The sequence below is a fragment of the Microtus pennsylvanicus genome, chromosome 6 (assembly GCF_037038515.1).
Source record: "Microtus pennsylvanicus isolate mMicPen1 chromosome 6, mMicPen1.hap1, whole genome shotgun sequence".
In the NCBI taxonomy this organism is placed as follows: domain Eukaryota; kingdom Metazoa; phylum Chordata; class Mammalia; order Rodentia; family Cricetidae; genus Microtus; species Microtus pennsylvanicus.
In genome coordinates, this window is record NC_134584.1 from 88818213 (window position 1) to 88831250 (window position 13038).

General features: G+C 40.7%; 1 protein-coding gene across 1 annotated transcript in view; it reads left to right on the plus strand.

Annotated features, from left to right (window-relative positions):
* The window catches only part of Lonp2 (lon peptidase 2, peroxisomal), a 74656-nt gene that overhangs the window by 41387 nt on the left and 20231 nt on the right, over nucleotides 1-13038 (plus strand). The window contains exons 9-11 of the mRNA XM_075976793.1: nucleotides 337-487; nucleotides 2026-2152; nucleotides 6093-6226. Of these exons, the coding sequence (XP_075832908.1) occupies nucleotides 337-487; nucleotides 2026-2152; nucleotides 6093-6226 (412 nt within the window). The remainder of the gene's footprint in view (nucleotides 1-336; nucleotides 488-2025; nucleotides 2153-6092; nucleotides 6227-13038) is intronic.

The window sequence follows — 13038 nt, forward strand, 5'->3', positions numbered from 1 at the left end:
GCGTATCTATATATATTCCATAGTGACTAAGACAGCTGTGGTTCTGCAGAGTAGGTAGTTTATGACCCACGTGACTGAGCTCCGCGGTGCAGTGTGTGGCTCTGTGCTGGGCCCTCCTGTGCTCCCAGTTATTTTGACAGCACAACTTGTGACAGTTTTTAAAAAGTGATTTAGGACATGGGGAGGTCAGGATTTTGTTGTTGTTGTTGTTATCCTTGTGTTTATCAGCCAACTCTGTTAAACAGACATATTACCCTTGGTGATACATTAGTGGTTTTGTTTGTGGAACTTTCTGTTGTGACTAAGTTTGTTTAAATGTTAATCCTTCTTTCCTAGGTGTTGGATCCTGAACAAAACCATAACTTCACAGATCACTATCTAAATGTGGCCTTTGACCTTTCCCAAGTTCTTTTCATAGCTACTGCCAACACTACTGCCACCATCCCACCAGCTCTGTTGGACAGGATGGAGATCATTCAGGTTCCAGGTACTTCATTCATAAGTATATAGACACACACACACAGTTTGGAGCATACCCTTAAACTGGTCATGTTATGGAGCTGGTTTGTCCAGAAGCTCATTTGTCACTGTGTCACTCAGAGCCACCCTTTCTGGAGATCCAGCATCAAACAACACGAGTGTGTTTGTCTGCACCATGACAAGTAAGAGTTAGTGTGTGTTCAGAAGACACAGCAAAAGTATGTGGACTTCACACTCAGCTCTAGGCTGTCTTCAGGGATGTTTACTTCTTAGAATGTCAGACATTCTCTGAAGCAATTCCCAAAATTACAGGCGAAAAGGTTTAATTTCTACAAAGCCAGTGTCTGAGACCCAGATACAGCTTCACATCTCTGTAAGGTTGTGAAGGCTCTTCCCATTTTTTGGAAAAGTATTACACAGTAGTCACTCTTCCTGGATGCCTCTGGCCTCAGTCTCTCAGAGCACACTCCTCCTTCAGTTGATTATGTTTGTGTTTCCAGCCATGTCTCCTCCACACTGTAGTGCACAAAAGTAGTTTTTTTAGTTATACTCAGTTCCTAACCTTTTTACTTTATTTAATTACTCAAAATTATTTTGTCTTAAAAGAGATCCAACATCAGAGAGTACTAACTGCAGTGAAAAAATAGGGCAGACTATAAATACATTCAAAATTGAAATGTAGCAATATAGTTTACATTCTAAATACAGTTTTACATTTTAAGTAAATGTTAATTGAATTTCTCAATTACCTGCAAACCTGGTAGGTTCTTTTATTTAGTTTTAAAATGTGGTGGAGTAAAGTGTTGCTTTTGTGTATTTATAAGACTAAAATAAACAAAGGGCATTTAATTGTTCAGAAACTACCAGTGAGTCCATGAGCTACACTGATGGAAGTGAGGTGATGGAGACAGTAGCTACAGACGTGAATGTTGCCTTTTTCTTTGACAGCTGCAGTCCTGTCCTCTAGCCTGTATGGTGCTTTCAAACCTTTTTTTCCTATCTGAAAGATGTGTTATCAACCCATGTTTATTAGACAGAGAGGATATATTAGTGTAGGTGAGATTTTTTTTCTTACAAAATTTAAGCTCATTGGGGCTTCTTAGTCTATAAGAATATAGTCTTTTTATTTTTATAAAATGTGAAGGTAAAAATCAAAACTTATGTAGTCTTATTCTGGTTCCAGTATTAGTTGAAGTAATGCTTAAGCTCATTCTGAATCTCAGGTCTACTGAATCTGCATTTGATTCATTAAAAATTGTGGTGGGGGCTACAGAGATGGTTCAGCAGTCTAGGGCACTTGTTGCTCTTACAGATGACCAGTGTTTGGTTCCCAACCTCCACACAGTGTACCAACTGTAACTCCAATTCCAAAGGCTCCTACACCCTCTTCTGATTTCTGTGGACACCAGACATGCACATAGTACACCAACATACATGCAGCCAAAACATTCATACACATAAAATAAAGAAAATAAATCTTAAAATCCAAACGAGATGTGACATTGTTGAAGTCTAGCAGGTAATTACCGAACTCTTCTTTTCCAGGGTACACACAGGAGGAGAAGATAGAGATCGCCCACAGGCACCTGATCCCTAAGCAGCTGGAACAACACGGCCTGACTCCTCAGCAGATTCAGATCCCTCAACTTACCACCCTGGCCATTATTACCAGGTTAGTCATCTGGAAGATGGGACTGTTTTCCATGCCAATAATTTGCTGAAGGTCTGTGCACTGAAGAAATGTTTAACTGGCATCGTAGAGCATGAATTCCTCTAGCAACAGAAAACATTGCTGTAGCTGTGACTAACTCTGGATGAGGAAGAATTTCATAGTGAAACCATGTAGAATTGTCTTCATTACAAAGGGTCTTCATTGAACCAGAGCTTCTACTTTGCCTTAATAGCAAACTAAGTATTAAATTAATAGATTAAGAACAAAACTCATGAAAAATATAGAATTGCTCCTTTATGCATATTAAAAACTAGAGCCAAAGCCAGAGGTGGTGACTCATACTTTTTTTTTTTTGGTTGTGCTTGTTTATTTTTTTTTGTTTTGTTTTAAATTTATTTATTAAGGATTTCTGCCTCCTCCCCGCCACCGCCTCCCATTTACCTCCCCCTCCCCCAATCAAGTCCCCCTCCCTCGTCAGTCAAAAGAGCAATCAGGGTTCCCTGACCTGTGGGAAGTCCAAGGACTGCCCACCTCCATCCAGGTCTAGTAAGGTGAGCATCCAAACTGCCTAGGCTCCCCCAAAGCCAGGTGACTCACACTTTTAATCCCAGCAGGAAGGCAGAGGCAGGTGGATCCCTTACTCCTAGGCCGGTTCTAGCTTGGTCTGCAGAACAAGGACCTACTAGTACAGTCAGGGCTATAAAAAGAAACCCTGTCACGGGATAGGGACAAAAAAGCAAAACAAGCAAGCAAACAAACAAACAAAAAAAAAAAACCAAGCTGCTAATTTCAGATACCCATTAAAAACAAAATACCAATCCTTGGAGTTTTTGATGTTGAGATTTAAGACTGAAGCAATAGAGAATGTGCTCTCCCAGATCTGCTGCCACGTGCTTATACCTGTGACTAGTACCACGTAAATCCTCTTAGGCTGCCATGGTGGTGCAGCCTTTAATCCCAGCACCAGGAGGCAGCGGTAGGTGGATCTCTGTGTGTTTGAGGCCAACCTGGTCTACAGAGTGAGTTCCAGGACAGCCAGAGCTGTGTAGAGAGACCCTGTCTCTCCCTCCACCCCCTTCCAAATGAGTAAATTTTAGGTCATGTGTTTGAATGAAAAATAGACCCTGTTGGGAATTTATATTGACCATAGCCTCTTGCAGTTTTCCTCGCTCACTATTACAGATTGATTTCATCATCCAACAACTTGAGTCTGCCAAGAACTCCAGCCACCCTTTCCTGGTAACCGTTGTTTTCAAGAAATGTGAAATTTCTCTCCATTCATGGCCTCTCTGACTGCCTTGTGGTCTGTGCCAACTTTCTTCTAAGTCTATCTAGTTAGATACAGAAAGTAGGACTAAGTCTGGCGCAAGAGTTCTTTTTTCTTAATTTTTTTTGACATGAACTGTTTGGATAATGCCAGGAGAAATAAACTGATTACCCAGAGTCTTCCAGCAGTGACATCACTGTGGACTTGTAACAAGCCACGTGAACCTTTATGATAGTGTCTACACCCGGCAAGGGGAGTGAGTGAGAAGACGCCTGGCTTTCCTACTTCTAAGAATGGTGCCGAAGAGTTCATATTTGTAGTTCCCAATTACTGCCCCCTACATGCTTGTTAGCGCAGAACAGTAAAAGCTGTAGACATTAGGGACTCTCATAAGCAGCCTTCCTACTTTCAATTCTCTAAAGCAATGCACAGCTCACACAGTGCAGCGGACACTGCTCTACTGAAGATCACGGCCAGACCTTTTCATCTGTTGCTGTGCACTGTAGTCATGGCCCTTGGTGTTCTTGTCCCCTCCCCTCCCTGTTTCAAGCTGATTTGAACCTAATAGTTCTCACGTACTTACTGAGCTCCACTTCCTTGTGAGAATCCTGAATGTCATTTGTTTTCATAGTCACTGTCCTATGAATTTATACTCCTGTCTTATAGAGACATCTGAAGCCTAAGTATAATTGCTCTGAAACTTAATCCTACTGAAATTAGACAGAAGTACTTTGAGGTCCCCACACTATAAACAAAGCTCTTCTTCAAACTGAATGTTCATTACCACTTCTCCAGGGCAGAGAACACACATCAATAAGAGTGTGTTTACATCGTGTGCACGAAGCCTCGGGTTCTGTCCCTAGTGTTGCCTCCCCCTCCCCACACTTGTTTCTGTTGACTTGCTTTTAAGGCTTCACTTTTCTGGTTAGTTGTAGATAACCGTGGAATCCTGCAGCCTTGCATCCAGCTCCATTACTAAACTGATTCAGGGGAAGCCTCGTTAGTTATTTTTTTTTCAAATTAACTTTATGCTTTAGGAGCAATGAAATGAGTTCCTTGTGGTATTTTCATACATGCCTATCTTTGTACTTTGTTCTCGCTTGTCCCTTCGTCCTCCCCCACTCTCCTGTGGTCCCCTACTCTTTAACACATTCCCTCTCTGCTTATGCGGCATATCTCCACACTCCTCTCCTGGTTCTCTCCCTCTCCTCATAGTCTCTTCCCCTCCCCATCCCCCCTTTACTGTCATGTCGCACTCAGACTCAAATATAGAGTCTATATTTGAGAAAAATAGGTTATTCCTTTTAAGTATGGTTTGTTTCATTTAACTTGAGAGATTTCCAGATGCATCCATTTTTCTGCAAGCGCCATAATTTTTTTTTTTTTACTGCTTAATAAAATTCTTCTATGCCCGTGCACCACATTTATTTACTTCATCATCGCCTGCTGATGGTCCCCTAGGCTGTTTTCATGCTCCGGCTACTGTTGGTAGTGCATTGCATTCATCAGCATGGGTGTGTAGGCATCTCTGTGGCATGCTGACTTACAGACCCATGAGTGGTATAGCTGCATCATCTGGTAATTCTGGTTTGGGATTTATGAGGGACCTCAACACCAGTGGTTTTCAACCTGTAGGTCATGAGCACTTTGGAAGGTCAAACGACCCTTTCACAGGGGTCACATCAGATATCCTGCGCATAGTAGATATTTACATGGCATTTCATAACAGTACCAAGATTGCAGTTATGAAGTAGCAATGAAATCATTTTATGGTTATGGGTCACTGCAGCGTGAGGAACTGTATTAAAGGGTTGCAGCCTTAGGAAGGTTGAGAACCACTGGAATACACTGTTTTCCATACAGTTTACCTTCTCATCAGCATCCCTGTATCCTCACCAGCATCTGTTATTTCTTAATGACAGCTATTCTAATTGGGAGAGATGGAGTCTCAGTACAGTTTTAATTTGTGTTTCCTGGTGACTGAGAATGATGAACACTTCTTAGGTCTTTATTGGCCACTTGTGTTTCTTAATACAGAACTGTCTATTCAGCTCATTAGCCTTTTATTGGTTTGTGATTTGGAGTGAGTTTTTTTTCTGTTTGTTTGTTTTAATTTTATCTCTGTCTTAGGTTTTAGAGGGTTTGTTTGTTTGTGAAAAGTATACCAATTAGCCCAGGCTGGCCTCCAGCCTATGAGGATGACTCTTGGTCCCTCTACTTTTACCTCCCAAGTAAGTGCTGGGATGGCAGGTGTCACCATGCCCTAGCCCGTTTCTCTGATCTCTTCATCAGTAGTTCAAGACCAGCGCATTTGGAACTAAATTACACTGACAGGTTGTAGTCAGGAAGCTACTTAATATACACCAAGACACAAGTGGTGTGTAACACGCTGCCAGGCTCACTTTAAGCATGTAAAATTGCAGGGCCAAAGGTCAGCTTTTAGATGAAGGGTAACAGTTGAAGAAAATGTATGTAAAGGAAATAACTGTGGCTGGAAAGATACCTTAATAGTTAAAATACACTCGTTTTGATGAGATGTATGATGGTAGAGAAGTTAGTTTTTAAATTAACTTTCAAATCTGCATTGCTTCTTTAGTGAAGGGGTTGGTTCTGGTTTACTTACAGGTGGTGTTTATCAAAAATAAATAAATAAAATGTTTTCATTTGTAACAGATACACCAGAGAGGCAGGAGTCCGTTCTCTGGACAGAAAGTTCGGGGCCATTTGCCGGGCCGTTGCCGTGAAAGTTGCAGAAGGACAGCATAAAGAAGCCAAGCTGGACCGTTCTGATGTGGCTGACGGAGAAGGTTTGTGGCCTGGTTCTGGTATTTCCAGTCTGGCAGCTAAAAGTAGATGGCACTATCAGTTGACCAAGGAGGGTATCAGATAGTCCTTGAAACAGTGGTGTCTGAGTGGGGATGGAATTAACAGAAGGCTTGATGGTTTTCTCAAGTTTTTTTCTTCAAATAACAGAGTTTTAATTCCTCTTCAATGTTCTTCAAAGTTATCATTTTAATGATATAGTAACCTTCTCCAGATTGCTATAATATACACTTTACATTTGGTTTGCTGTTCTCTTTTTGGACCAGTGCAGGAAATTGTTCAAATCTTTGTTATAAAGTTGTTAAAAGCCAAATGTGATGATAAACACCTGTAATCCCAGCATTCCTGAGGCTGAGGCAAGTTCAAAGCCATCCTGGTCGACATAGTAAGAACCTGTTTTTAAAATGTTGATGATGATGATGGTACATTTAAAAAAAAAATAAGCTGTCCAAGTCTTCCAACACATCAGTACACCAGAAGAGATCCGTGTGTTTTTCTCACACAGCTTCTTTTATCGATACACAATTAAATGTAATATAAACTTTCCTCCAGTAATTCTAGGGGGGATACTCTAGGAAGAGCTGTACTCTCTAGCTGTGTTAATGCACATGTTTCCTTTGCTTCCCAGGTGAAATGTGTGCCCTTCTTGGCCCTGAACTTTAAGAAGCTTAAGCTTCAGTTCCTCCCAGCATGTTCTTTTGCGAACATGACGTAGTAAGGAAGTAAACATTGCTCCATAGGAAGCAGACTTATTACAGTCCTACTATTCCCAGAACTCTTTCCAGAATGCAGCCGTGTGACTGTGAGAGAGTTAAGTGCTCTTCGTGGCAGTCATAGTAGACCAGATGTTTTCCCAGTGCACGGGAGAGTGGGTGCTCACATGACCCTCTTGGTTCTGTGTCATCTTACCTGCTCCCACCTTGCCTGGAACCTCACTGGTTCATTTTTTCTTGAGTCTAAACCTCCACTTTAGCTGAATTGGAGCTATATAATTATGGTATATGGGGTATGAATATTAAAATAGAATTGTTTCTTCCTCTTTTTTTTTTTTTGGTTTTTCGAGACAGGGTTTCTCTGTGGTTTTGGAGCCTGTCCTGGAACTAGCTCGAATTGTTTCTTATAAGGACAGCAGACTTCTGTTGTCCTTTGTATGGTTTATGTCTCCCAAGTTCATCTGTTGGAAACTTCACCTCCAATGGAACAAGCGTTCTGAGGTGGTGAGGAGCTAGGGAGCTAGGGCTGTAGCCCAGTGCTGGTGTGTTTGCATAGGATCCACAAGCCCTGAGTTCTATCCTTATCAAGTCATGAGGGCTCTTCCCTATGACGGGAATAGTGCATTATCTTGAGGATGTGTATATTACATTTCACAGTAGTAGGTTCCTGGTGAACGGATGAGTTTGGGTTTCCATCACCTCTGTCTCTCAGGAGCTCTTTTGTCATGTGACCTTTTTGTCATGTTGCACATAGACCTTCCTTGATGTAGTTCTTTGTTCTTGGATTTCTCAGTCTCTAAAATTATGAGTCAAACGCATTTGTATTCACTATTAATTACCTACTCTGGGGCATTCTGTCATAGCAGCACAAAACAGGCTAGGTCAGTTCTCATAGAACTTTCAGGCATACCCCAAATTCCTGAGTCTTTTTAGGATTTCATGGCTCAGGTCAGTTTGTTGTTGATCACCCTTTCCAACGCTGTAGACACTGAGGTTTCTGCTCTCTCTAACTGGCTAAATTTCATTGTATTTCTGTTTGTTTACATTATACTTCCAAAATTTTGTCAGAATCTCTTTATCAGATTTCTTTGTTCTCATCTTATTCTTAAGAGTTTTTACTTTTTCATTTCTCATTGTTTTAGTAGAAAGTTAGTAGAACTGGGTAGAGGAAATATAAAGATATTCAGATTATGCTTTAAAATCTTCCCTAACCTATGAACAGAAAGGCCATGCAGCAGCATGGATTGGCTCTTTCTCTTGTCTCTTTACAACTGGGAGCTGTGCTCTTCCTGTGCTCCAGTGTGCTCCACCCTCGGCCGTCTAAGCCTCTGTCTTTTTTTGTATCTGTGATATAATAATAGCTGAAATGAAGTGTGTCCATTTAACACACTCAGAAAATTATGTTTAAGATTGAGCTGGTGTTTTAGAATTTTCAGTACATGCATAGGTGTCAAATGGAATTTTCCATAGCTATAATGCAGATTAATGTATGTAAATTTCTAATATTTGTGTTTATATTATATTTACAAATAGTCAGGAACTTGTTCAATTGTTTATGAACATACAATTTTAATGAGAATAGTCATTTGGGTTTTGTTGTGATTTTATTTTTTTTACTTACAGGTCATCTTGTACATGATTGTGTAGCTAGGCAAAACTGAGTAACTAAACTATATTTCCTATAGTATCTATGTGCCTTCCTAATTAAGAAGATAGTTATTTTTCAGATACTTTGGTTGTAGTTCTTATCAGAGGCACAGACATGGCCCTAGGTGGTTCTGATATCATGAAACACTGAGTTATTGTGAATGACTATCCTCCAGACTTAATAGAATAATTGTAAGGAATATTGTAATTATAGCGTATGTAGTATGTGATATAACTATTATAAATCATGTTTGTGACTTCAAAAAACAAAACAAAACAAAAGGAGCATTCCTACAAAGGGATCTGCATGAGGTTTTCCTGCCAGAATGTTTAAGCAGAGCTTAGTCACTGGGTGTTTTTTGTTAGAAAAAGATTTATTTAAAGTAGGAGTTTTTTGCTTGAAGCACCTGTTTCAAAACTTTCAAGTAATTCAGTGGGTGAGTTATTATTTCTAATGTTAGAATATAATACTCTATTTTCTGTCTGGTTGTCCCGCCTATACTTCCTGCCTCACTACTGGCCAATCAGTGTTTATTTAAAACATAACTGACAGAATACAGAATTGTCCCACAGTGTCTATTTGTTTGCAGTTCTGGAGGTTGGATGAAGAGCCTGGCACATGCTAGCACCTTGTTTTCTTTTTACTTTTCCATTTTTTGTTTGTTTGTTTGTTTGTTTGTTTTTAGACAAGGAAGGTCTTATTAAGTTGCTTAGACTGTCCTTGAACCTGCAATTCTCCTGCCTCAGCCTCTTGAGGCACTGGAATTTTAGCCTTATACCACCAGGTCTGATAGGTATTATTTATGTTTATTCATTTAGGATTTCCCAACCTTTTGGTATGTGTGAACTAATTTCTTTCATCGATTTTAGAAAAATTATGACAATTGTTTTTTTCACATAATTGTTATTTTTCCTTCTCCATTGGGACTCTAAGAAAAAACTATACTCTCTCTTAACCCCCTTTTCCCCCATGAATTTAGCTTTTATATTCAGTTTTTGTTGCCCTCTATTTCAGTTTATAACTGCTGACTCCGGCTATGTAAACATGTAATTATTATTTTCATAAATTGTTCTTTTTGCTTTTTAAATGGTCATTTAATTATAAATGTGTATATGTATATATACATATGTATTTATCCCAATGGAATGTTTGTTTGATTAGCTATGTGTGTGTGTGTGTATATATATTTTCAGATACTTTGGTTGTAGTTCTTATCAGAGGCACAGACATGGCCCTAGGTGGTTCTGATATCATGAAACACTGAGTTATTGTGAATGACTATTCTCCAGACTTAATAGAATAATTGTAAGGAATATTGTACTTATAGCATATGTAGTATGTGATATAACTACTACACATGGATTCTTAGTTAGAATTGTCTTTTCATCTCTCTCTGTCTCTCTCTTTTGGTTTCTTAAGACAGAGTTTCTCTGTGTAGTCCTGACTGCCCTAGAACTTGCTTTATAGACCTGACTGACATTGAACTCAGAGATCTTCCTGCCTCTGCCTCCTGAGTACTGGGATCAAAAGCGTATGCCATCACCACCTAGCTGCTTTTCTTCTTTAATCCATTTTCCTTGCTTTCTTGGGTTTGGGGTACCTTTGATCAGTCCATCATCTGATCCAGCTGTAAGAGTGTCTTTGTCACCTGCCTGTTATGACTGCTGTTGCTGTTGGGTGGGTATATTTGTTGTCTTCTATTTCTGTTTTGTTTACTTTATTTATTTGTCTTCTGTCAGTACAGAGCTACAGGTGGAACCTAGGATATCATATTCTTGCTTCTACCTCTGAGTTCTGTCTCCAGACATAGTTCTTGTTTTTCTCCTCCATGTCCTTCTTCTATAATTTATCCTGTTTCTTAGTATTCATTTTTCTTTTTTTGTTTGTTTTCTTCCTTCCTTATAATTGAAAATATAAAGACCATAGCAATCATTGTCCTCTGAAAAGGGTGATATTTTCTTTTCACAAATCACTAGGGACCAGCAGGCCACTTTTGATACTGCCAAGAATTCATTTTAGACTTCGTAGGATTTCTCTATCTCTGACTTAGCTTTATTCCTAAAATATGATCCTCTAGAACGTGGTTCTCCAAGAATGCAGCTCTTACTGCTGATGTGACCCCTTATTGTAAATTCTCTCTTTTTTTTTCTTACTTTTTTTTGGTTTTTCGAGACAGGGTTTCTCTGTGGTTTTGGAGCCTGTCCTGGAACTAGCTCTTGTAGACCAGGCTAGCCTCAAACTCACAGAGATCCGCCTGCCTCTGCCTCCCGAGTGCTGGGATTAAAGGCGTGCGCCACCACCGCCCGGCTTTATTGTAAATTCTCAATTTCGAGTCTAGTTGGGCCTTTACTGTGTGCTTCTTTTTCCGCTTGGGTTTCTGGAGTCCCACCCTGAACATGCTCCAGTTAGGAGCTGGTCACATTAGGGAAGGAAGAATTTCCAGGCAAGTTTTCTAGCTCCTTTGTCAATGAAGCCAACTCTGTATCTACAAACTCCACTTCTCATAGTTAAAGACTTTAAGTCCTTTCAAGACTGGAAACACAGCTTATCTTCTAAGCACTCTGCAGTATGGTAATTGTCAATTCTAGCCCATGGCGCCAAGTAAGGAGAGAGAAAGAAATCCATCTGGGTCTGGTTGTAGCCTAAGGCAAATCCTGTATCTTACCGCCTTACCACATCCTTTCTAGGCACCACCACAGTTTAAAATGCATTAGAATAAAAGATTTGAATTTTCTCGCTTATTACTTCTCACTCATTTGCTTTAATTCTTTTTTTTCCCATTTATTTATTAAAGATTTCTGTCTCTTCCCTGCCACCGCCTCCCATTTCCCTCCCCCTCCCCCAACCAAGTCCCCCTCCCTTGTCAGCCCAAAGAGCGATCAGGGTTCCCTGCCCTGTGGGAAGTCTAAGGACCACCCACCTCCATCCAGGTCTAGTAAAGTGAGCATCCAAACTGCCTAGGCTCCCACAAAGCCAGTGCGTGCAGTAGGATCAAAAACCCATTGCCATTGTTCTTGAGTTCTCAGTAGTCCTCATTGTCCGCTATGTTCAGAGAGTCCGGTTTTATCCCAGGCTTTTCCAGACCCAGGCCAGCTGGTCTTGGTGAGTTCCCAGTAGAACATCCCCATTGTCTCAGTGTGTGGGTGCACCCCTCGCGGTCCTGAGTTCCTTGCTTATGCTCTCTCTCCTTCTGCTCCTGATTTGGACCTTGAGATTTCAGTCCTGTGCTCCAATGTGGGTCTCTGTCTCTGTCTCCTTTCATCGCCTGATGAAGGTTAATATTCAGGAGGATGCCTATATGTTTTTCTTTGGGTTCTCCTTATTTAGCTTCTCTAGGATCACTAATTATAGGCTCACTGTCCTTTGTTATGGCTAGAAACCAAATATGAGTGGGTACATCCCATATTCCTCTTTTTGGGTCTGGCTTACCTCACTCAGGATAGTGTTTTCTATTTCCATCCATTTGCATGCAAAATTCAAGAAGTCCTTGTTTTTTACTGCTGAGTAGTACTCTAATATGTATATATTCCATACTTTCTTCACCCATTCTTCCATTGAAGGGCATCTAGGTTGTTTCCAGGTTCTGGCTATTACAAACAATGCTGCTATGAACATAGTTGAGCATATACTTTTGTTGTATGATAGGGCCTTTCTTGGGTATATTCCCAAGAGTGGTATTGCTGGGTCCAGGGGTAGATTGATCCCAAATTTCCTGAGAAATCGCCACACTGCTTTCCAAAGTGGTTGCACAAGTTTGCATTCCCACCAGCAATGGATGAGTGTACCCCTTTCTCCACAGCCTCTCCAGCAAAGGCTATCATCCATGTTTTTTATTTTAGCCATTCTTTCACTTTAATTCTTGCAGGCAAGCGCAGCATAAGCAGGAATGGGGTGGGTGAAGAGGCGGTAACCCCCCCCCCTGAGCGCTCATTCTTAGGGCAGGGTCCAGATGTCCTCCAGGAGTGCTGCTCACCCCACTCACCTCTTAGCTCCTCTCAGGATCCAGTTCTTCAGGAAGAGTTGACCTGTGGTGGCCAGCTAGCTGTCAGAGTTCTTTGTGGTGGCTTCCTGCCATTGACTTCAAGTTGAAAACATTCTGTGCTAGATATTCAAAGTGTACCCCCTTCCTAACCAAAACAGGAAGCTTTCCCCGCAGGAGCACCAGGGGCTTTTTAGTTTTTCAGCTTCTTTTCTGACTAGCCTCCAAATTTGGGGATTTCCATTCTCCTGTCTATTGCCGTAAGTGTGTTGCTATGTAGTAATGAAAATAGTATCAGGAACCAGAGCACACACATACTCTTAGCACTTAGGAGGAAGGAAGCAAGAGGGTAGACAGGAATTTGAGGCTAGCCTAGGCAACAGTATGAGACCTTGTCTCAGAACATAGAATAAAAAATAGTGTATATGATACTTCCACTTCTCAGCCTCAGTCATC